General features: G+C 58.9%; 1 protein-coding gene across 2 annotated transcripts in view; it reads left to right on the top strand.

Moving 5' to 3' along the window:
- The window catches only part of EML3 (EMAP like 3), a 40560-nt gene that overhangs the window by 5460 nt on the left and 9438 nt on the right, over positions 1-25662 (top strand). Inside the window, exons 4-14 of one of the 2 annotated variants that reach the window (XM_071801559.1) lie at positions 685-783; positions 2345-2373; positions 6558-6584; positions 7683-7803; positions 10395-10544; positions 10656-10725; positions 14381-14491; positions 15444-15539; positions 18274-18408; positions 18503-18626; positions 23652-23800. In XM_071801559.1, the coding sequence (XP_071657660.1) occupies positions 685-783; positions 2345-2373; positions 6558-6584; positions 7683-7803; positions 10395-10544; positions 10656-10725; positions 14381-14491; positions 15444-15539; positions 18274-18408; positions 18503-18626; positions 23652-23800 (1111 nt within the window). The remainder of the gene's footprint in view (positions 1-684; positions 784-2344; positions 2374-6557; positions 6585-7682; positions 7804-10394; positions 10545-10655; positions 10726-14380; positions 14492-15443; positions 15540-18273; positions 18409-18502; positions 18627-23651; positions 23801-25662) is intronic. The other variant, XM_071801560.1, reaches the window with a different exon arrangement.

Genomic DNA, 25662 nt, shown 5'->3' with positions numbered 1-25662 from the left:
AATGTCCCCATCGTCCCCACTGTCCCCAATATCCCCATTGTCCCCATATCCCCCAATGTCCCCATTGCCCCCATGTCCCCCCATTGTCCCCAATGTCCCCGTTGTCTCCATCACCCCCATTGTCCCCATGTTCCCCCAATGTCCCCATTGCTCCCAATGTCCCCATTGTCCCCATTGCCCCCATTGTCCCCAATGTCCCCATCGTCCCCATTGTCCCCATGTCCCCCCATCGCCCCCATCACCCCCATTGTCCCCATATCCCCCATCGTCCCCATTGCCCCCATCGTCCCCATTGTCCCCATTGTCCCCATCGCCCCCATTGCCCCCAATGTCCCCATTGTCCCCATGTCCCCCCATTGCTCCCAATGTCCCCATGTCCCCCCATTGTCCTCATTACCCCCATTGTCCCCATGTCCCCCCATTGCCCCCATCGTCCCCATCGTCCCCATTACCCCCATTGCCCCCATTGTCCCCATTGTCCCCATGTCCCCCCATATCCCCCAATGTCCCCATTGCCCCCATGTCCCCCCATTGTCCCCAATGTCCCCGTTGTCTCCATCACCCCCATTGTCCCCATGTCCCCAATGTCCCCATTGTCCCCATCGCCCCCATCGCCCCCAATGTCCCCATTGTCCCCATGTCCCCCCATTGTCCCCATGTCCCCAATGTCCCCGTTGTCCCCAGGCTGCGCAGGCACAGCTCGTCCGGCAGCTCCAGCCCCCGGCGCCCCCTGAGCCGCAAAGCGGCCTCATCGGCCAACCTGCTGGGGGGGACCCCCGAGAGGTGACCCCAAAACTGCACCCCAAAACACCCCTGCACCCCAAAACTGCACCCCCAAACACCCCTGCACCCCCAAATACCCCTGCACCCCAAAACTGCACCCCAAAACACCCCTGCACCCCCAAATACCTCTGCACCCCAAAACTGCACCCCAAAACACCCCTGCACCCCCAAATACCCCTGCACCCCAAAACTGCACCCCAAAACACCCCTGCACCCCCAAATACCCCTGCACCCCAAACTGCACCCCAAAACACCCCTGCACCCCAAAACTGCACCCCAAAACTGCACCCCAAAACACCCCTGCACCCCCAAATACCCCTGCACCCCAAAACTGCACCCCCAAACACCCCTGCACCCCCAAATACCCCTGCACCCCCAAACTGCACCCCAAAACACCCCTGCACCCCCAAATACCCCTGCACCCCCAAACTGCACCCCAAAACACCCCTGCACCCCCAAATACCCCTGCACCCCAAAACTGCACCCCCAAAATACCCCTGCACCCCCAAATACCCCTGCACCCCCAAACTGCACCCCCAAAACACCCCTGCACCCCAAAACACCCCTGCACCCCAAAACTGCACCCCAAAACACCCCTGCACCCCAAAACTGCACCCCAAAACTGCACCCCAAAACACCCCTGCACCCCCAAATACCCCTGCACCCCAAAACTGCACCCCAAAACACCCCTGCACCCCCAAATACCCCTACACCCCAAAACTGCACCTCAAAACACCCCTGCACCCCCAAAACTGCACCCCCAAACACCCCTGCACCCCCAAACACCCCTGCACCCCCAAACTGCACCCCCAAAACACCCCTGCACCCCCAAACACCCCTACACCCCAAAACTGCACCCCCAAACACTCCTGCACCCCCAAACACCCCTGCACCCCAAAACTGCACCCCAAAACACCCCTGCACCCCCAAACACCCCTGCACCCCAAAACTGCACCCCAAAACACCCCTGCAGCCCCAAACACCCCTGCACCCCAAAACTGCACCCCCAAAATACCCCTGCACCCCCAAATACCTCTGCACCCCAAAGCTGCACCCCAAAACACCCCTGCACCCCCAAACACCCCTGCACCCCCAAACTGCACCCCAAAACACCCCTGCACCCCCAAATACCTCTGCACCCCAAACTGCACCCCAAAACACCCCTGCACCCCCAAACACCCCTGCACCCCAAAACTGCACCCCCAAAACACCCCTGCACCCCCAAATACCTCTGCACCCCAAAGCTGCACCCCAAAACACCCCTGCACCCCAAAACTGCACCCCCAAAATACCCCTGCACCCCAAATACCCCTGAACCCCAAAACTGCACCCCTGCACCCCAAAACACCCCAGCACCCCCAAACCTGCACCCTTGCACCCCAAAATACCCCTGCACCCCCAAAACCTGCACCCCAAACCTGCACCCCTACACCGCTATATTCCCCTGCACCCCCATATCCCCCTGCACCCCCAAACCCCTGTACCCCCAAATCCCACCCTGCACCCCCAAATCCCCCTGTACCCCAAAACCCCCACCCCTGACACCCCCTTTTTCCCCCAGCCGCCCAAAGGAGCCGACGCTGAGCCCAGGTGGGGGGGTCGCTCATTATTGGGGTGCAATGGGGTCATTATTGGGGTTCAGGGGGTCGCTCATTGTTGGGGTGCAATGGGGTCATTATTGGGGTGCATTGGGGTGCAATGGGGTCATTATTGGGGTGCATTGGGGTCATTATTGGGTTGCAGGGTTGGTCATTGTTGGGGTGCAATGGGGTCATTATTGGGGTGCAGGGTCGCTCATTATTGGGGTGCAATGGGGTCATTATTGGGGTGCAATGGGGTCATTATTGGGGTGCAGGGTCGCTCATTATTGGGGTGCAATGGGGTCATTATTGGGGTTCAGGGGGTCGCTCATTATTGGGGTGCATTGGGGTCATCATTGGGGTGCAGGGTTGGTCATTATTGGGGTGCAATGGGGTCATTATTGGGGTGCAATGGGGTTATTATTGGGGTGCAATGGGGTCATTATTGGGGTTCAGGGGGTCGCTCATTGTTGGGGTGCAATGGGGTCATTATTGGGGTGCATTGGGGTGCAATGGGGTCATTATTGGGGTGCATTGGGGTCATTATTGGGTTGCAGGGTTGGTCATTGTTGGGGTGCAATGGGGTCATTATTGGGGTGCAGGGTCGCTCATTATTGGGGTGCAATGGGGTCATTATTGGGGTGCAATGGGGTCATTATTGGGGTGCAGGGTCGCTCATTATTGGGGTGCAATGGGGTCATTATTGGGGTTCAGGGGGTCGCTCATTATTGGGGTGCATTGGGGTCATCATTGGGGTGCAGGGTTGGTTATTATTGGGGTGCATTGGGGTCATTATTGGGGTTCAGGGGGTCGCTCATTATTGGGGTGCATTGGGGTCATTATTGGGTTGCAGGGTCGGTCATTATTGGGGTGCATTGGGGTCATTATTGGGGTTCAGGGGGTCGCTCATTATTGGGGTGCAATGGGGTCATTATTGGGGTGCAATGGGGTTATCATTGGGGTGCAGGGTTGGTCATTATTGGGGTGCAATGGGGTCATTATTGGGGTGCATTGGGGTCATTATTGGGGTTCAGGGGGTCGGTCACTATTGGGGTGCAGGGTTGGTCATTATTGGGGTGCATTGGGGTCATTATTGGGGTGCAGGGCTGGTCATTATTGGGGTGCAATGGGGTCATTATTGGGGTTCAGGGGGTCGGTCACTATTGGGGTGCAGGGTTGGTCATTATTGGGGTGCATTGGGGTCATTATTGGGGTGCAGGGTTGGTCATTATTGGGGTGCGTTGGGGTCATTATTGGGGTGCAGGGTTGGTCATTATTGGGGTGCAATGGGGTCATTATTGGGGTGCATTGGGGTCATTATTGGGGTTCAGGGGGTCGCTCATTATTGGGGTGCATTGGGGTCATTATTGGGGTGCATTGGGGTGCAATGGGGTCATTATTGGGGTGCATTGGGGTCATTATTGGGTTGCAGGGTTGGTCATTATTGGGGTGCAATGGGGTCATTATTGGGGTGCATTGGGGTCATTATTGGGGTTCAGGGGGTCACTCATTATTGGGGTGCATTGGGGTCATCATTGGGGTGCATTGGGGTCATTATTGGGGTGCAGGGTTGGTCATTGTTGGGGTGCAATGGGGTCATTATTGGGGTGCATTGGGGTCATTATTGGGGTTCAGGGGGTCACTCATTATTGGGGTGCATTGGGGTCATCATTGGGGTGCATTGGGGTCATTATTGGGGTGCAGGGTTGGTCATTATTGGGTTGCAGGGTTGGTCATTATTGGGGTGCATTGGGGTCATCATTGGGGTGCATTGGGGTCATTATTGGGGTGCAGGGTCGGTCATTATTGGGGTGCAATGGAGTCATTATTGGGGTTCAGGGGGGTCGGTCATTATTGGGGTGCAATGGGGTCATTGTTGGGGTGCATTGGGGTCATTATTGGGGTGCAGGGTTGGTCATTGTTGGGGTACATTGGGGTCATTATTGGGGTGCAGGGGGGTCATTATTGGGGTTCGGGGGTCATTATAGGGGTGCAATGGGGTCATTATTGGGGTTCAGGGGGTCGCTCATTATTGGGGTGCAATGGGGTCATTGTTGGGGTGCAGGGTCGGTCATTATTGGGGTGCAGGGTCGGTCATTATTGGGGTGCAGGGTTGGTCATTATTGGGGTGCAATGGGGTCATTATTGGGGTTCAGGGGGTCGGTCACTATTGGGGTGCAGGGTTGGTCATTATTGGGGTGCATTGGGGTCATTATTGGGGTGCAGGGTTGGTCATTATTGGGGTGCGTTGGGGTCATTATTGGGGTGCAGGGTTGGTCATTATTGGGGTGCAATGGGGTCATTATTGGGGTGCATTGCGGTCATTATTGGGGTTCAATGGGGTCATTATTGGGGTGCATTGGGGTCATTATTGGGGTGCAATGGGGTCATTATTGGGGTGCATTGGGGTCATTATTGGGGTTCAGGTAGTCGCTCATTATTGGGGTCATTATTGGGGTGCAATGGGGTCATTATTGGGGTGCGGGGTCGCTCATTATTGGGGTGCAATGGGGTCATTATTGGGGTGCAGGGTTGATCATTATTGGGGTGCATTGGGGTCATTATTGGGGTGCAGGGTCGGTCATTATTGGGGTGCAATGGGGTCATTATTGGGGTGCATTGGGGTCATTATTGGGGTTCAGGGGGTCGCTTATTATTGGGGTGCAATGGGGTCATTATTGGGGTGCATTCGGGTCATTATTGGGTTGCAGGGTTGGTCATTATTGGGGTGCAATGGGGTCATTATTGGGGTGCATTGGGGTCATCATTGGGGTGCAGGGTTGGTCATTATTGGGGTGCAATGGGGTCATTATTGGGGTTCAGGGGGTCGCTCATTATTGGGGTGCAATGGGGTCATTATTGGGGTGCAATGGTGTCATTATTGGGGTTCAGGGGATCGGTCATTATTGGGGTGCAATAGGGTCATTATTGGGGTGCATTGGGGTCATTATTGGGGTGCAGGGTTTGTCATTGTTGGGGTGCAATGGGGTCATTATTGGGGTGCGAGGTCACTCATTATTGGGGTGCAGGGTCGCTCATTATTGGGGTGCATTGGGGTCATTATTGGATTGCAGGGTTGGTCATTATTGGGGTGCAATGGGGTCATTATTGGGGTGCATTGGGGTCATTATTGGGGTTCAGGGGGTCGCTCATTATTGGGGTCATTATTGGGGTGCAATGAGGTCATTATTGGGGTGCGGGGTCGCTCATTATTGGGGTGAAATGGGGTCATTATTGGGGTGCATTGGGGTCATTATTGGGGTGCAGGGTTGGTCATTGTTGGGGTGCATTGGGGTCATTATTGGGGTGCAGGGGGGTCATTATTGGGGTTCGGGGGTCATTATAGGGGTGCAAGGGGGTCATTATTGGGGTGCAATGGGGTCATTATTGGGGTTCAGTGGGTCGCTCATTATTGGGGTGCAATGGGGTCATTATTGGGGTGCAATGGGGTCATTATTGGGGTTCAGGGGGTCGCTCATTATTGGGGTGCAATGGGGTCATTATTGGGGTGCAATGGGGTCATTATTGGGGTGTATTGCGGTCATTATTGGGGTGCAATGGAGTCATTATTGGGGTGCAGGGGGGTCATTATTGGGGTGCAGGGGGGTTGGTCATTATTGGGGTTCAGGGGGGTCGCTCATTATTGGGGTGCAATGGGGTCATTATTGCGGTGCATTGCGGTCATTATTAGGGTGCAGGGGGTCGCTCATTATTGGGGTGCAATGGGGTCATTATTGCGGTGCATTGCGGTCATTATTAGGGTGCAGGGGGTCGCTCATTATTGGGGTGCAATGGGGTCATTATTGGGGTGCAATGGGGTCATTATTGGGGTTCAGGGGGTCGCTCATTATTGGGGTGCAGTGGGGTCATTATTGGGGTGCATTGCGGTCATTATTGGGGTGCAGGGGGGTCGCTCATTATTGGGGTGCAATGGGGTCATTATTGGGGTGCATTGGGGTCATTATTGGGGTGCGGGGTCGCTCATTATTGGGGTGCAATGGGGTCGCTCATTATTGGGGTTCAGGGGGGTTGGTCATTATTAGGGTGCAATGGGGTCATTATTGGGGTGCAGGGGGGTCATTATTGGGGTGCATTGGGGTGCAATGGGGTCATTATTGGGGTGCAATGGGGTCATTATTGGGGTGCAGGGGGGTCATTATTGGGGTGTCTGTCTGTCCATTCCCCCCCCTCCAGTGTCTCGCCGTGGGAACTACAACCTGGGTGAGGCTGGAGGGCCTTGTCTGTCTGTCTGTCCATGGTGGGAGGGGTCCCTGTCTGTGTGTCCATCCATGGGGGTCCCTGTCCGTCCATGGGTCCCCATCCGTCTGTCCATCCCTGGGGGTCCCTGTCCGTCTGTCCATGGGTCCCTATCTGTCCGTGGGGTCCCTGTCCATGTGTCCATGGGGGTCCCTCTCTGTCCATCCCGGGGGGGTCCTTGTCCGTCTGTCCCTGGGGTTCCCTGTCTGTCCATGGGGTCCTTGTCCATGTGTCCATGGTTCCCTATCTGCCCATCCTTGGGGTCCCTGTCTGTCTGTCCATGGGGTCCTGGTCCATCTGTTCATGGGGGTCCCTGTCTGTGTGTCCATCCCTGGGGGTCCCTGTCCATCCATGGGGGGTCCCTATCCATGTGTCCCTGGGGTTCCCCGTCCGTCTGTCCATCTCGGGGGTCCCTGTCCGTCTGTCCATGAGTCCCTATCCATGTGTCCATGGGGGTCCCTATCTGTCCATCCCGGGGGTCCCTGTCCATCTGTCCATTGGTCCCTGTCCATGTGTCCATGGTTCCCTATCTGTCCATCCCTGGGGTCCCTGTCCATCTGTCCATCCCGGGGGTCCCTGTCCGTCTGTCCATGGGTCCCTATCCATGTGTCCATGGGGGTCCCTATCTGCCCATCCCTGGGGTCCCTGTCTGTCCATCCCTGGGGTCCCTGTCCATCTGTCCATGGGTCCCTATCCATGTGTCCATGGGGGTCCCTATCTGCCCATCCCTGGGGTCCCTGTCTGTCCATCCCTGGGGTCCCTGTCCATGTGTCTATGGTTCCCTATCTGTCCATCCCTGAGGTCCCTGTCTGTCTGTCCATGGGTCCCTATCCATGTGTCCATGGGGGTCCCTATCTGTCCATCCCGGGGGTCCCTGTCCATCTGTCCATGGGTCCCTGTCCATCTGTCCATGGGTCCCTATCCATGTGTCCATGGGGGTCCCTATCTGCCCATCCCTGGGGTTCCCTGTCTGTTCATCCATGGGGGTCCCTATCCATGTGTCGCTGGGGTTCCCCGTCCGTCTGTCCATCCCGGGGGTCCCCGTCCGTCTGTCCGCCGCAGAGGGGGTGTCGGTGAAGATGTTCCTGCGCGGCCGCCCCATCACCATGTACGTCCCGTCGGCGCTGGGCCCGGGGGGGCTGCGCGCGGATCTGCCCCCCGAGCGCCTGCAGCTCGAGTGGGTGTATCCTGCCGCCCTATGGGGGTCCCCATCCCGTTTTGGGGGTCCCATCCCATTCTGGGGTCCCTATCCCTTTCTGGGGTCCCCATCCCCATTCCTGTCTGGGTCTCATCCTGGTTTGAGGGTCCCCATCCCAGTTTGGGGATCCCCATCCTTTTCTGGGGTCCCATCCCATTCTGGGGTCCCCATCCCAGTTTGGGGGTCCCCATCCCCGTTCCTGTCTGGGTCTGATCCTGGCTTGGGGGTCCCCATCCCAGTTTGGGGATCCCCATCCTTTTCTGGGGTCCCATCCCATTCTGGGGTCCCCATCCCAGTTTGGGGGTCCCTATCCCTGTCCACATCCCTTTCTGGGGTCCCCATCCTGGTTTGGGGGTCCCCATCCCAATTTGGGGGTCCCCATCCCAGTTTGGGGGTCCCCATCCCCGTTCCTGTGTGGGTCCCATCCCTTTCTGGGGTCCTATCCCTGTCCCCATCCCATTCTGGGGTCCCATCCCATTCTGGGGTCCACATCCCAGTTTGGGGGTCCCCCTCCCTTTCTGGGGTCCCATCCCATTCTGGGGTCCACATCCCAGTTTGGGGGTCCCCATCCCTGTCTGGGGTCCCCATCCCCATTCCTGTCTGGGTCCCATCCCAGTTTGGGGGTCCCCATCCCGGTTTGGGGGTCCCCATCCCAATTTGGGGGTCCCTATCCCCATTCCTGTCTGGGTCCCATCCTGGTTTGGGGGTCCCCATCCCAGTTTGGGGTCCCCATCTCTTTCTGGGGGTTCCCATCTCTTTGGGGGTCCCTGTCCTGTCCCCATTCCTTTCTGAGGTCCCATGCCTGTCTGGGGGTCCCCATCCCAATTTGGGGGTCCCCATGCTAGTTTGGGGATCCCCATCCCCATTCCTGTCTGGGTCCCATCCCTGTCTGGGGTCCCATCGCATTCTGGGGTCCACATCCCAATTTGGGGGTCCCCATCCTTGTCCCTCTCTGGGTCCCCATCTCTGGGTCCCCATCTCTGGGTGTCCCCATCCCTCTCTGGGGTCCCCATCCCAGTTTGGGGGTCCCTATCCCCATCTCTCTCTGGGTACCCCCATCCCTGTCCCCCTCTCTTCCTGGGGTCCCCATCCTTGTCCCCATCCCTCTCTGGGGTCCCCATCCCCATCCCTCTCTGTGTGTCCCCATCCTTGTCCCCATCCCTCTCTGGGTCCCCATCCCTTTGGGTGTCCCCATTCCTCTCTGGGTGTCCCATCTCTCTGGGTGTCCCCATCTCTTCCTGGGGTCCCCAACTCTTGGGGTCCCCATCCCTTGGGGTCCCCATCCCTTTCTGGGAATCCCCATCCCAGTTTGGGGGTCCCCATCTCTTTGGGTGTCCCCATCCCTCTCTGGGTCCCCATCCCTTTCTGGGTGTCCCCATCTCTTTCTATGGTCCCCATCCCCATCCCTCTTGGGTGTCCCCCATTTTTGGGTGTCCCCATCCCTCTCTGGGTGTCCCCATCTCTTTGGGGTCCCCATCCCTCTTGGGTGTCCTCATCCCCATATCTCTCTGGTGCCCCCATCCCTGTCCCCATCCCTTTCTGGGTCCCCATCTCTTGGGGTCCCCATCCCTCTTGGGTGTCCCCCATTTTTGGGTGTCCCAATATCTCTCTGGGTGCCCCCATCCCTGTCCCCATCCCTTTCTGGGTGTCCCCATCTCTTTCTGGGATCTCCATCTCTTGGGGTCCCCATCCCTTTCTGGGTGTTCCCATCTCTTTGGGGGTCCCCATCCATGTCCCCATCCCTCTCTGGGTGTCCCCATCTCTTTGGGTGTCCCCATCCCTCTCTGGGTCCCCATTCCTTTCTGGGTGTCTCCATCTCTTTCTATGGTCCCCATCCCCATTCCTCTTGGGTGTCCCCCATTTTTGGGTGTCCCCGTTGTCCCCCTTGACCTTGTCCCCAGCTACGGTTACCGTGGCCGTGACAGCCGCTCCAACCTGCACGTGGTGTCCTCGGGGGAGCTGGTCTACCCCATCCCGGTTTGGGGGTCCCCATCCCCATCCTTGTCCCCATCCCTCTCTGGGTGTCCCCATCTCTCTGGGTGTCCCCATCTCTTTGGGGGTCCCCATCCCCATCCTTGTCCCCATCCCCATTCCCATTCCCATCCCTCTCTGGGGTCCCCATCTCTTTGGGTGTCCCCATCCCCATCTCTCTTTGGGTGCCCCCATCCCTGTCCCCATCTCTTTCTGGGTGTCCCCATCTCTTGGGATCCCCATCCCAGTTTGGGGGTCCCCATCCCCATCTTTGTCCCCATCCCAGTTTGGGGGTCCCCATCCCCATTCCCACCCCCATCTCTTTCTGGGTGTCCCCATCCCTTTCTGGGTGTCCCCATCTCTTTCTAGGGTTCCCATCTCTTGGGGTCCCCATCCCTTTCTGGGTGTTCTCATCTCTTTGGGGGTCCCCATCCATGTCCCCATCCCTCTCTGGGTGTCCCCATCTCTTTGGGTGTCCCCATCCCTCTCTGGGTCCCCATTCCTTTCTGGGTGTCTCCATCTCTTTCTATGGTCCCCATCCCCATTCCTCTTGGGTGTCCCCCATTTTTGGGTGTCCCCGTTGTCCCCCTTGACCTTGTCCCCAGCTACGGTTACCGTGGCCGCGACAGCCGCTCCAACCTGCACGTGGTGTCCTCGGGGGAGCTGGTCTACCCCATGGCGTGCGTGGTGGTGCTGCTGCACGTGCCGCTCCGGCGCCAGCGCCATTACCTGCGCCACAGCGACTGCGTGCGATGGTGAGAGCGCCCTTGGGCTCCGGGTGGGTTGGGAAGGGGGTCCCGGTCGGGTGTCTGTCCCCCCCGCCACTCACCCCACCAAATCCTGCTCGTGGTGCTGTGTCCCGACAGCCTGGCCGTGCACCCCGACCGGCTCCGCGTGGCGTCCGGGCAGGCGGCCGGCGTGGATAAGGATGGGAAGGTGATGGGGGATGAGGATGAGGAGGATGGGTGTGTGGGGTGGGGTGGGGTGGGATGGGATGGGATGGGATGGATGGGATGGGATGGATGGGATGAGGATGAGGATGGGATGGGGATGGGATGAGGATGGGATGGGATGGGATGGGATGGGATGGGATGGGATGGGATGGGATGGGATGGGATGAGGATGGGGATGGGATGAAGATGAGGATGGAGATGGAATGGGATGGATGGGATGGGATGGGATGGGATGGGATGAGGATGGGGATGGGATGAAGATGAGGATGGAGATGGAATGGATTGGATGGGATGGGATGGATGGGATGAGGATGAGGATGGGATGGGATGAAGATGAGGGTGGAGATGGAATGGATTGGATGGGACAGATGGGATGGGATGGGGTGGGATGGGATGAGGATGAGGATGGGAATGGGATGAAGATGGATATGGGATGGAATGGATTGGATGGGATGGGATGGATGGGATGGGATGGGATGGATGGGATGAGGATGGGGATGGGATGAAGATGAGGATGGAGATGGAATGGATTGGATGGGATGGGATGGATGGGATGAGGATGAGGATGGGATGGGATGAAGATGAGGATGGAGATGGAATGGATTGGATGGGACAGATGGGATGGGATGGGGTGGGATGGGATGGGATGGGATGGGATGGATGGGATGGGATGAGGATGAGGATGGGAATGGGATGAAGATGGATATGGGATGGAATGGATTGGATGGGATGGGATGGATGGGATGGGATGAGGATGAAGATGGAATGGGGATGGGATGAAGATGAGGATGGAGATGGAATGGATTGGATGGGATGGATGGGATGGAATGGAATGGATGGGATGAGGATGAGGATGGGGATGGGATGAAGATGAGGATGGAGATGGAATGGATTGGATGGGATGGATGGGATGAGGATGAGGATGAGGATGGGATGGGGATGGGATGAGGATGGGATGAGATGGGATGGGATGAGGATGAAGATGGAGATGAAGATGGATATGGGATGGATGGATGGGATGAGTATGAGGATGGGATGGGGATGGGATGAAGATGAGGATGGAGATGGAATGGACTGGATGGGATGGGATGAAGGTGAGGATGAAGATGGAGATGAAGATGGATATGGGATGGGGATGGGGTGAGAATGGGATGAGATGAGGATGAAGATGGAGATGAAGATGGATATGAGATGGGGATGGGATGCGATGAGGATGGAGATGGAGATGGGATGGGATGGATGGGGTGGGTGGGATGGGGTGGGATGGGGTGGGATGGGGTGGGATGGGATGAAGATCAGAATGAAGATGGAGATAGAGATGGGATGCAATGAGGATGGGTGGGATGGGGTGGGACGGGATGAGGATGAAGATGAGGATGGGATGGCGATGGGATGGGATGAAGATGAGGATGGAGATGGGGTAGGTTGGGGTGGGATGGGATGAGGATGAAGATGGAGATGAAGATGGAGATGGGATGGGATGGGATGGGGTGGGATGGGATGGGATGGGATGGGGATGGGATGGGGATGGGATGGGATGAAGATGGAGATGAAGATGGAGATGGAGATGGGATGGGATGGGGTGGGATGGGATGGGATGGGATGGGATGGGATGGGATGGGATGGGGGTGGGATGGGGATGGGATGGGATGGGATGAAGATGGAGATGAAGATGGAGATGGGATGGGATGGGGTGGGATGGGATGGGATCCCCCAATGTCCGCATATCCCATATCCCCCCATGTCCCCCATGATGTCCCTGTGTCCCCATGTCCCCCCATGTCCCCCTATGTCCCTGTGTCCCCATGCTGTCACCATGCTCTCCCCATAGCCTCGTGTCCCCATATCCCCATGTCCAATGTCCCCCATATCCCCCGTCCCCATGTCCCCATATCCCTCATATCCCCCATGTCCCGATGTCCCCATGTCCCCCCATGTCCCCCCATATCCCCATATCCCCCATATTCCCCATGTCCCCCATATCCCCCAATGTCCCCCATATCCCCCCATATCCCCATATCCCCATGTATCCATATCCCCCCACACCCCCCATGTCTCCATGGTGTTCCCGTGATGTCCCCATGTCCCCGTGTCCCCATGATGTCCCCCCATGTCCCCCATGATGTCCCATATCCCCGTGATGTTCCCCATATCCCCCATGTCCCCCATATCCCCCTGTCTCCATATGCCCATGTCCCCCATATCCCCCATGTCCCAATGTCCCCATGTCCCCCCATATCCCCCCATGTCCCCCACATCCCCCCATGTCCCCATATCCCCTATATCCCCCATGTCCCTCATATCCCCCATATCCCTCATGTCCCCATTGTCCCCATATCCCCATATCCCCCATGTCCCCCATATCCCCATATCCCCCCATGTCCCCCACATCCCCCCATGTCCCCATATCCCCCATTTCCCCCCATTTCCCCCCATGTCCCCCATATCCCCCTGTCCCCATATCCCCATATTCCCCATGTCCCAATGTCCCCATGTCCCCCCATATCCCCCTATGTCCCCCGCGTCCCCCCATGTCCCCATATCCCCCATATTCCCCATGTCCCCCATATTCCCCATTGTCCCCATATCCCCATATCCCCAATGTCCCCATGTCCCCCATATCCCCATATCCCCCCATGTCCCCCACATCCCCCCATGTCCCCATATCCCCCATATCCCCCATTTCCCCCCATGTCCCCCATAACCCCCTGTCCCCATATCCCCATATTCCCCATGTCCCAATGTCCCTATGTCCTCCCATATCCCCCCATGTCCCCCGCGTCCCTCCATGTCCCCATTGTCCCCATATCCCCCATGATGTCCCCATGTCCCCCTGTCCCCATATCCCCATATCCCCCATGTCCCCATATCCCCATATCCCCCCATATCCCCATATGCCCCCATGTCCCAATGTCCCCCCATTTCCCCCCATGTCCCCCATATCTCCCTGTCCCCATATCCCCATATTCCCCATGTCCCCCAATGTCCCTATGTCCCCCCATATCCCCCCATGTCCCCCGTGTCCCCCCATGTCCCCCATATCCCCCATGTCCCCATTGTCCCCATGTCCCCCATATCCCCATATCCCCCATGTCCCCCATGTCCCCATACCCCCATTTCCCCCCATTTCCCCCCATTTCCCCCCATGTCCTCCATATCCCCGCATGTCCCCCACACCCCCCCATGTCCCCATATCCCCCATATCCCCCATATCCCCCATTTCCCCCAATGTCCCCCATATCCCTCATATTCCCCATGTCCCCATTGTCCCCATATCCCCCGTGATGTCCCCATATCCCCATATCCCCCTGTCCCCCTATCCCCATATCCCCCATGTCCCCATATCCCCATATCCCCCCATGTCCCCATGTCCCCATATCCCCACATCCCCTCACATCCCCCCATGTCCCCCTGTCCCCCCGTGGTGTCCCCATGTCCCCGTGTCCCCATATCCCCCCATGTCCCAATGTCCCCCATATCCCCACATCCCCCCCTGTCCCCCCGTGGTGTCCCCATGTCCCCATATTCCCATATTCCCCCATGTCCCCATGTCCCCATATCCCCACATCCCCTCACATCCCCCCACGTCCCCCTGTCCCCCGTGGTGTCCCCATGTCCCCGTGTCCCCCGTGGCGCAGGCGCTGCCGCCCGTGGTTCACATCTGGGACTCGGCGACGCTGCAGACGCTGCAGCAGATCGGGCTCGGCAGCTTCGAGCGCGGCGTGGGCTCCCTGGCCTTCTCCTGCGCCGTGAGTCCGTCCTGCGCCCGGCCGGCCGGCCCGCGGCCCCCCATGGCCCCCGGTCACCCCCCGTGCCCCCCTGTCCCCATCCCCCCCTGTACGTCCATCCCCCATCACCCCATGTCCCCCATCACCCCATGTCCGTCTGTCCCCATGTGTCCCCCATCACCCCATGTCCCCCATCACCCCGTGTCCGTCTGTCCCCATGTGTCCCCCATCACCCCATGTCCCCCATCACCCCGTGTCCATATGTCCCCATGTGTCCCCCATCACCCCATGTCCCCCAATCCCCCATGTCTGTCTGTCCCCATGTGTCCCCCATCACCCCATGTCCGTCTGTCCCCCTGTGTCCCCCATCACCCCATGTCCCCCATCACCCAATGTCCGTCTGTCCCCCTGTGTCCCCCATCACCCCATGTCCCCCATCACCCCATGTCCGTCTGTCCCCATGTGTCCCCCATCACCCCATGTCCATCCATCACCCCATGTCCGTCTGTCCCCATGTGTCCCCCATCACCCCATGTCCCCCATCACCCTGTGTCCGTCTGTCCCCATGTGTCCCCCATCACCCCATGTCCCCCATCACCCTGTGTCCCCCATCACCCCATGCCCGTCTGTCCCCATGTGTCCCCCATCACCCCATGTCCCCCATCACCCCATGTCCCCCATCACCCTGTGTCCCCCATCACCCCATGCCCGTCTGTCCCCATGTGTCCCCCATCACCCCATGTCCCCCATCACCCCGTGTCCATCTGTCCCCATGTGTCCCCCAATCCCCCATGTCTGTCTGTTCCCATGTGTCCCCCATCACCCCATGTCCCCCATCACCCCGTGTCCCTCTGTCCCCATGCGTCCCCCATCACCCCGTGTCTGTCCGTCTGTCCCCCCGTCACCCCACGTCCGTCCATCCCCCCGCGTCCGTCTGTCCCCCGTCACCCCGTGTCCGTCTGTCCGTCCCCAGGACCAGGGCGCCCACCTGTGCGTGGTGGACGAGTCCAACGAGCACATGATGTCGGTTTGGGACTGTGCCCGGGGGGCCAAGCTGGCCGAGGTCAAGGTGAGGGGACCCCAAAACCCACCTGGGACCCCAAAATGCAACATAGAGACCCTAAAACCCACACTGGGACCCCAAAACCCAACATAGAGACCCAGAACCCAACATAGAGACCCATAACCCAACATAGAGACCCCATAACCCAACATAGAGACCCCAGAACCCACCAAGGACCCCAAAACTGCCCTGGGACCCCAAAACCCACCTGGGACCCCGAAACCCAACAGAGAGACCCATAACCCAACATAGAGTCCTCGAAACACACCTGGGACCCCAAAACTCAACACAGAGACCCATAACCCAACCTAGACCCCCCCAAAACCCAACCTGAAGACCCCCAGAACTCAACATAGAGACCCAGAACCCAACATAGAGACCCCGAAACCCACCTGGGACCCCAAAACTCAACACAGAGACCCATAACCCAACCTAGACCCCCCAAAACCCAACGTAGACCACAAAACCCAACGTAGACCCCAAAACCCAACATAGAGACCCCAGAACCCAACATAGAGACCCAGAACCCAACAGAGACCCCAGAACCCACTCAGGACCCCAAAATTGCATTGGGACCCCCAAACCCAACAGAGAGACCCCAAAACTCAACACAGAGACCCATAAACCCAACCTAGACCCCCCAAAACCCAACGTAGACCGCAAAACCCAATGTAGACCCCAAAACCCAACATAGAGCTCCTATAACCCAACCTGAAGACCCCAAAACCCAACCTAGATCCCCCATAACCCAACCTAGAGCCCCCATAACCCAACGTAGACCCCCCCAAAACCCAACATAGAAGCCATATAACTCATCATAGAGCCCCTATAGCCCAACCTAAAGACCCCAAAACCCAACCCAGAACCCCCATAACCCAACCTAGACCCCCCAAAACTCAACCTGAAGCCCCCAAAACCCAACCTGAAGACCCCAAAACCCAACCTAGACCGCCCAAACTCAATATAGACGCCCTATAACCCAACGTAGACCCCCCAAAACCCAACATCGAGCCCCTATAACTCAACCTAGACCCCCCAAAACCCAACCTAAAGACCCCAAAACCCAACATAGAGCCCCTATAACCCAACCTAGACCCCCCAAAACCCAACATAGATCCCCCAGAACTCGGCATAGAGTCCCCAAAATCCAGCGTAGACCCCCCAAACTCAACATAGAGACCTCAAAACTCAACAGAGAGACCCCCGAAGCCAACATAGACACCCCAAAACCCAACGTAGAGCCCCTATAACCCAACCTAAAGACTCCAAGACCCAACATAGGTCCCCCAAAACCCAACATACATCCCCCAAAACCCAACCTAGACCCCCCAAAACTCAACCTAGACCCCCCCAAACCCAACATAGACCCCCCAAATCCCAACCTAAAGACCCCAAAACCCAACATAGAGCCCCTATAACTCAACCTAGACACCCCAAGACTCAACATAGATCCCCCAAAACCCAACCTAGAGACCCCAAAACCCAACATAGATCCCCCAGAACTCAACATAGAACCCCCATAACCCAGACTAGAGCCCCCAAAACTCAACCTAGATCCCCCATAACCCAACCTAAAGCCCCCAAAACCCAACCTAGACCCCCCAAATCCCAACCTAAAGACCCCAGAACCCAACATAGACACCCCAAAACCCAACATAGAGCCCCCAAAACTCAACATAGAGACACCAAAACTTAACAGAGAGCCCCCAAAACCCAACCTAGAGCCCCAAAAACCCAACCTAAAGCCCCAAAAACCCAACCTGAAGACCCCAAAACCCAACCTAGACCCCCCAAATCCCAACCCAGAGCCCCCAAAACCCATCCAAGACCCCCCAAAACTCAACATAGAGCCCATATAACTCAACATAGACCCCCTATAACCCAACCTAAAGACCCCAAGACCCAACCTAAAGCCCCCAAAACCCAACCCAGAGCCCCCAAAACCCAACCTAGACCCCCCAAATCCCAACCTGAAGACCCCAAAACCCAACCTAGACCCCCCAAATCCCAACCTAAAGACCCCAAAACCCAACACAGAGACCCCAGAACTCAACAGAGACCCCAAACCCAACATAGATCCCCCAGAACTCAACATAGAACCCCCATAACCCAGACTAGAGCCCCCAAAACTCAACCTAGATCCCCCATAACCCAACCTAAAGCCCCCAAAACCCAACCTAAAGACCACAGAACCCAACATAGACACCCCAAAACCCAACATAGAGCCCCTATAACCCTACCTAGATCCCCCAAAACCCACCCTAGACCCCCCAAAACCCAACCTGAAGACCCCCAAACCCTACCTAGACCCTCCAAATCCCAACCTAAAGACCCCAAAACCCAACCTAGACCCTACAAATCCCAACCTAAAGACCTCAAAACCCAACATAGACACCCCAAAACCCAACACAGAGCCCATATAACTCATCATAGAGCCCATACAACTCGTCATAGAGCCCCTATAGCCCAACCTAAAGACCCCAAAACCCACCCTAGACCCCCCAAAACCCAACCTGAAGACCCCAAAACCCAACCTAGACACCCCAAAACCCAACACAGAGCCCATATAACTCATCATAGAGCCCATATAACTCATCATAGAGCCCCTATCCCCCAACCTAAAGACCCCAAAACCCACCCTAGACCCCCCAAAACCCAACCTAAAGACCCCAAACCCCACCCTAGACCCCCCCAAACCCCACCCCACCACCCCCCAACCCCACCGCCCCCCATCCCCCAGAGCACCAACGAGTCGGTGCTGTCGGTGGAGTTCAACCCCCGCGACAGCGGCAGCATCATCACCAGCGGCAAATCCCACGTCTACTTCTGGACCTGGAGCGGCGCAGCGCTCACCAAGAAACAGGGCATTTTTGGGGTGAGACGAGGGGGTTTTGGGGTGCGTTTTAAGGGGGGGGAGGGTCCGGGGGGGTCACTGATGTTCTGTTCCCCCCGCCTCCTCTGTTTTGTAGAAGTACAAGAAGCCCAAGTTCATCCATTGCTTCATATTCGATGGAGATGGGGACGTGTTGACCGGGGACTCCGAGGGGAACATCCTGACCTGGACACGGGGGGCGGCCGGGAAGGGAGGAAAAGGTGGGGGTGCCATGATTTTGGGGGGTCCCCCCCTCATCTCCCAGGTGCCCAAGAGATTGGGGATGGGGTGGCCATGATATTGGGGTTTTGGGGTGGCAACCGATGGGGTTTTGGGGTCCCCCCTTGTCCCCCAGGTCCCCAAGAGATTGGATATGAGGTGGCCATGATATTGGGGTGTTGGGGTGGCAACCGATGGGGTTTTGGGGTCCCCCCTTGTCCCCCAAGTCCCCAAGAGATTGGGGATGGGGTGGCCATGATATTGGGGTTTTATGGTGGCAACCGTTGGGGTTTTGGGGTCCCCCCTTGTCCCCCAGGTCCCCAAGAGATTGGATATGAGGTGGCCATGATATTGGGGTGTTGGGGTGGCAACCGATGGGGTTTTGGGGTCCCCCCTTGTCCCCCAGATCCCCAAGAGATTGAGGAAGGGGTGGCCATGATATTGGGGTTTTGGGGTCCCCTCTTGTCCCCCAGGTCCCCAAGAGATTGGGGATGGGGTGGCCATCATATTGGGGTTTTGGGGTGGCAAAGGTTGGGGTTTTGGGGTCCCCCCTTGTTCCCCAGGTCCCCAAGAGATTGGATATGAGGTGGCCATGATATTGGGGTGTTGGGGTGGCAACTGTTGGGGTTTTGGGGTCCCCCCTTGTTCCCCAGGTCCCCAAGAGATTGGGGATGGGGTGGCCATGATATTGGGGTTTTGGGGTCCTCCCTTGTCCCCCAGGTCCCCAAGAGATTGAGGATGGGGTGGCCATGATATTGGGTCTTTGGGGTGACAACCGTTGGGGTTTTGGGGTCCCCCCTTGTTCCCCAAGTCCCCAAGAGATTGGGGATGGGGTGGCCATGATATTGGGGTTTTGGGGTCCCCCCTTGTCCCCCAGGTCCCCAAGAGATTGGGGATGGGGTGGCCACGATATTGGGGTTTTGGGGTGGCAACCGTTGGGGTTTTGGGGTCCCCCCTTGTCCCCCAAGTCCCCAAGAGATTGGGGATGGGGTGGCCATGATATTGGGGTGTTGGGGTGGCAACCGATGGGGTTTTGGGGTCCCCCCTTGTTCCCCAGGTCCCCAAGAGATTGGGGATGGGGTGGCCATGATATTGGGGTTTTGGGGCCCCCTCTTGTCCCCCAGGTCCCCAAGAGATTGGGGATGGGGTGGCCATGATATTGGGGTTTTGGGGTGACAACCGTTGGGGTTTTGGGGTCCCCCCTTGTTCCCCAAGTCCCCAAGAGATTGGGGATGGGGTGGCCATGATATTGGGGTTTTACGGTGGCAACCATTGGGATTTTGGGGTCCCCTCTTGTCCCCCAGGTCCCCAAGAGATTGGGGATGAGGTGACCATGATATTGGGGTTTTGGGGTGGCAACCGTTGGGGTTTTGGGGTCCCCCCTTGTCCCCCAGGTCCCCAAGAGCTTCAGAATGGGGTGCCCATGATATTGGGGTTCCCCCATCGTCCTCCCAGGTCCCCAAGAGCTTCAGGATGGGGTGACCATGATATTGGGGTTTTGGGGTGGCAACCGTTGGGGTTTTGGGGTGGCCCCCCATTGGGGTTTTGGGGTCCCCCCTTGTCCTCCAGGTCCCTGAGTGCTTGGGGATGGGGGTGCTCATGATATTGGGGTCTTGGGGGTGACCCCATTGGGGTTTTGGGGTGTCCCCTTGTCCCCCAGGTCCCTGAGTGCTTGGGGATGGGGTGCTCATGATATTGGGGTTTTGGGGTGCACAGAGGGACATGGGGGGAATCTGGGGGACCCGGGGGGATATTGGGGTGACACAGGGGATATGGGGGGGATCTTGGGGTGCCATGGGTGCCGTGTCCCCCCAGAGTGGTTCCAGCTGAGTCAGCAGACGAGGGCAGATATGGGGGGACATGGGGTGACATTGGGGGAAGTGGGTGACATGGGGGACACAGGGGGACATGGGGGGACTCTGGGGGACCCATGGGGGATCTTGGGGTGCCATGGGTGCCGTGTCCCCCCAGAGTGGTTCCAGCTGAGTCAGCAGACGCGGGCCCACGAGGGCAGATATGGTGGACATGGGGTGACATAGGATGACATGGGGTGACATGGGGTGACATGGGGGGACATGGGGTGACATGGGGGGGATCTTGGGGTGCCATGGGTGCCGTGTCCCCCCAGAGTGGTTCCAGCTGAGTCAGCAGACGCGGGCCCACGAGGGCAGATATGGGGGACATAGGATGACATGGGGGGACATGGGGGGACATGGGGTGACATGGGGGGACATGGGGGGACATGGGGGGGATCTTGGGGTGCCATGGGTGCCGTGTCCCCCCAGAGTGGTTCCAGCTGAGTCAGCAGACGCGGGCCCACGAGGGCAGATATGGGGGACATGGGGTGACATGGGGGTGACATGGGGTGACATGGGGTGACATGGGGGGACATGGGGGGACATGGGGTGACATGGGGGGATCTTGGGGTGCCATGGGTGCCGTGTCCCCCCAGAGTGGTTCCAGCTGAGTCAGCAGACGCGGGCCCACGAGGGCAGATATGGGGGACATGGGGTGACATGGGGGGACATGGGGTGACATGGGGGGACATGGGGGGACATGGGGTGACATGGGGGGGATCTTGGGGTGCCATGGGTGCCGTGTCCCCCCAGAGTGGTTCCAGCTGAGTCAGCAGACGCGGGCCCACGAGGGCAGATATGGGGGACATTGGGTGACATAGGATGACATGGGGTGACATGGGGTGACATGGGGGGACATCGGGTGACATGGGGGGGATCTTGGGGTGCCATGGGTGCCGTGTCCCCCCAGAGTGGTTCCAGCTGAGTCAGCAGATGCGGGCCCACGAGGGCAGATATGGTGGACATGGGGTGACATGGGGGGACATGGGGTGACATGGGGTGACATGGGGGGACATGGGGGGACATGGGGGTGTTGTGTGGGGATCTTGGGGTGCCATGGGTGCCGTGTCCCCCCAGAGTGGTTCCAGCTGAGTCAGCAGATGCGAGCCCACGAGGGCAGATATGGGGGACATGGGGTGACATAGGATGACATGGGGTGACATGGGGTGACATGGGGGGACATGGGGTGACATGGGGGGGATCTTGGGGTGCCATGGGTGCCGTGTCCCCCCAGAGTGGTTCCAGCTGAGTCAGCAGATGCGGGCCCACGAGGGCAGATATGGGGGACATAGGATGACATGGGGTGACATGGGGTGACATGGGGGGACATGGGGGGACATGGGGGGACATGGGGTGACATGGGGGGACATGGGGGGACATGGGGGGGATCTTGGGGTGCCATGGGTGCCGTGTCCCCCCAGAGTGGTTCCAGCTGAGTCAGCAGACGCGGGCCCACGAGGGCAGATATGGGGGACATGGGGTGACATGGGGGTGACATGGGGTGACATGGGGTGACATGGGGTGACATGGGGTGACATGGGGGGACATGGGGGGGATCTTGGGGTGCCATGGGTGCCGTGTCCCCCCAGAGTGGTTCCAGCTGAGTCAGCAGATGCGGGCCCACGAGGGCAGATATGGGGGACATGGGGTGACATGGGGGGACATGGGGGCACATGGGGTGACATGGGGTGACATGGGGGGACATGGGGGGACATGGGGGGGATCTTGGGGTGCCATGGGTGCCGTGTCCCCCCAGAGTGGTTCCAGCTGAGTCAGCAGACGCGGGCCCACGAGGGCAGATATGGGGGACATGGGGTGACATGGGGTGACATGGGGTGACATGGGGTGACATGGGGTGACATGGGGGGACATGGGGGGGATCTTGGGGTGCCATGGGTGCCGTGTCCCCCCAGAGTGGTTCCAGCTGAGTCAGCAGACGCGGGCCCACGAGGGCAGATATGGGGGACATAGGATGACATGGGGTGACATGGGGGGACATGGGGGGACATGGGGGTGACATGGGGGGACATGGGGGTGTTGTGTGGGGATCTTGGGGTGCCATGGGTGCCGTGTCCCCCCAGAGTGGTTCCCGCTGAGTCAGCAGATGCGGGCCCACGAGGGCAGATATGGGGGACATGGGGTGACATGGGGGTGACATGGGGTGACATGGGGTGACATGGGGGGACATGGGGTGACATGGGGGGGATCTTGGGGTGCCATGGGTGCCGTGTCCCCCCAGAGTGGTTCCAGCTGAGTCAGCAGACGCGGGCCCACGAGGGCAGATATGGGGGACATGGGGTGACATAGGATGACATGGGGTGACATGGGGGGACATGGGGGGACATGGGGGGGATCTTGGGGTGCCATGGGTGCCGTGTCCCCCCAGAGTGGTTCCAGCTGAGTCAGCAGACGCGGGCCCACGAGGGCAGATATGGGGGACATGGGGTGACATAGGATGACATGGGGTGACATGGGGGGACATGGGGTGACATGGGGGGACATGGGGGGACATGGGGTGACATGGGGGGGATCTTGGGGTGCCATGGGTGCCGTGTCCCCCCAGAGTGGTTCCAGCTGAGTCAGCAGATGCGAGCCCACGAGGGCAGATATGGGGGACATGGGGTGACATAGGATGACATGGGGTGACATGGGGTGACATGGGGGGACATGGGGTGACATGGGGGGGATCTTGGGGTGCCATGGGTGCCGTGTCCCCCCAGAGTGGTTCCAGCTGAGTCAGCAGACGCGGGCCCACGAGGGCAGATATGGGGGACATGGGGTGACATGGGGTGACATGGGGGGACATGGGGGGACATGGGGGGACATGGGGGGACATGGGGGGGATCTTGGGGTGCCATGGGTGCCGTGTCCCCCCAGAGTGGTTCCAGCTGAGTCAGCAGACGCGGGCCCACGAGGGCAGATATGGGGGACATGGGGTGACATGGGGGGACATGGGGGGACATGGGGGGACATGGGGGGACATGGGGGGGATCTTGGGGTGCCATGGGTGCCGTGTCCCCCCAGAGTGGTTCCAGCTGAGTCAGCAGACGCGGGCCCACGAGGGCAGATATGGGGGACATGGGGTGACATGGGGGGACATGGGGGGACATGGGGGGACATGGGGGGACATGGGGGGGATCTTGGGGTGCCATGGGTGCCGTGTCCCCCCAGAGTGGTTCCAGCTGAGTCAGCAGACGCGGGCCCACGAGGGCAGCGTGTTCGCCCTGAGCCGCCGGCGGGACGGGGCGGTGCTGAGCGGGGGCAGGGACCGGCGCCTGCGCCTCTGGAGCAACCGGCTCGGCGCCGTGGCCGAGGTCGAGGTGGGGACCCCGAAAATGACCCCCCCCCCCAACACTGACCCCCCAAACCCACCATGGGGGAGATTGGGGTGGGGCACCCCAAAAATGACCCCCCTGACACCCCCAAACTGACCCCCCAACACTGACCCCCCCAAACCCGCCATGGGGGAGATTGGGGTGGGGAACCCCAAAAATGACCCCCCTGACACCCCCAAACTGACCCCTCAACACTGAATCCCCCAAACCCACCATGGGGGAAATCGAGGTGGGGGACCCCAAAAATGACCCCCCGACACCCCAAAACTGCCATGGGGGAGATTGGGGTGGGGCACCCCAAAAATGACCCCCCTGACACCCCCAAACCTGCCATGGGGGAGATCGAGGTGGGGAACCCCAAAAATGACCTCCCCTGACACCCCAAAACTGACACCCCCAAACCCACCATGGGGGAGATTGGGGTGGGGCACCCCAAAAATGACCCCACTGACACCCCAAAACTGACCCCCCCAACACTGAATCCCCCAAACCCACCATGGGGGAGATTGGGGTGGGGGACCCCAAAAATGACCCCCCTGACACCCCCGAACACGCTGACACCCCCAAACCTGCCATGGGGGAGATTGGGGTGGGGCACCCCAAAAATGACCCCCCTGACACTCCCAAACTGACCCCACAACACTGAACCCCCCAAACCCACCATGGGGGAGATTGGGGTGGGGCACCCCAAAAATGACCCCCCTGACACCCCCAAACCCACCATGGGGGAGATCGAGGTGGGGGACCCCAAAACACGCTGACACCCCCAATCTGACACAGACACCCCAAAACCGGCCCTGGTTCCCCAGCTCCCCAAGAGCTTCAGGATGGGGTCCCCATGATGTTGGGGTTTGGGGTCCCCCTTGTTTTGGGGTTCCCATGATGTTGGGGTTTGTGTTGACCATGACATTGGGTCTTGGGACGTCCACGACGTTGGGTTTTGGGGTCCCCATGACCCTGGATTTTTGGGGTGTCCATTACATTGGGTTTTGGGGTTCCCATGGTTTTGGGGTCCCCATTGCCCCGCAGCTCCCCAAGAGCTTCAGGATGGGGTTCCAATGACACTGGGGTCCTGGGGTCCTCATGACGTTGGGTTTTGGGGTCCCCATGATGTTGGGTTTTGGGGTGTCCCCCCGTTGTGTTTTGGGGTTCCCATGTTTTGGGGTCCCCACGACGTTGGGTCTTGGGACGTTCACGACGTTGGGTTTTGGGGTCCCAATGATGTTGGATTTTGGGGTCCCCATGCCGTTGGGTCTTGGGGTGTCCCCCATTGTGTTTTGGGGTCCCCAGCTCACCAAGCGCTTCAGGGTTGTGTTGACCATGACGCTGGGTTTTGGGGTCCCCGTGACGTTGGGTTTTGGGTCCCCATGACGTTGGGTTCTGGGGTCCCCATGACGCTGGATTTTTGGGGTGTCCCCCCCATTACGTTTCGAGGTTCCCATGTTTTGGGGTCCCCAGCTCCCCGAGTGCTTCTGGATGGGGTTTCCATGACATTGGGGTCTTGGGGTCCCCATGACGTTGGGTCTTGGGACGTCCATGACATTGGGTTCTGGGGTCCCCATGACGCTGGATTTTTGGGGTCCCCATGCTGCTGGATTTTTGGGGTGTCCCCCCATTACATTTCGGCGTTCCCATGTTTTGGGGTCCCCAACTCCCCGAGGACTTCTGGATGGGGTACCCATGACATTGGGGTCTTGGGGTCCCCATGACGTTGAGGTTTGGGGTCCCCCCGATGGGTTTTGCGTTGACCATGACGTTGGGTTTTTGGGTCCCCATGCCGCTGGATTTTTGGGGTGTCCATGCCATTGGGTTTTGGGGTGTCCATGACATTGGGTCTTGGGGTCCCC

This window comes from Patagioenas fasciata, chromosome 39, assembly GCF_037038585.1.
Source record: "Patagioenas fasciata isolate bPatFas1 chromosome 39, bPatFas1.hap1, whole genome shotgun sequence".
Lineage (NCBI taxonomy): Eukaryota > Metazoa > Chordata > Aves > Columbiformes > Columbidae > Patagioenas > Patagioenas fasciata.
Note: the sequence above shows the minus strand (reverse complement) of the source record. Positions and strands in the feature narration are given on the sequence as shown.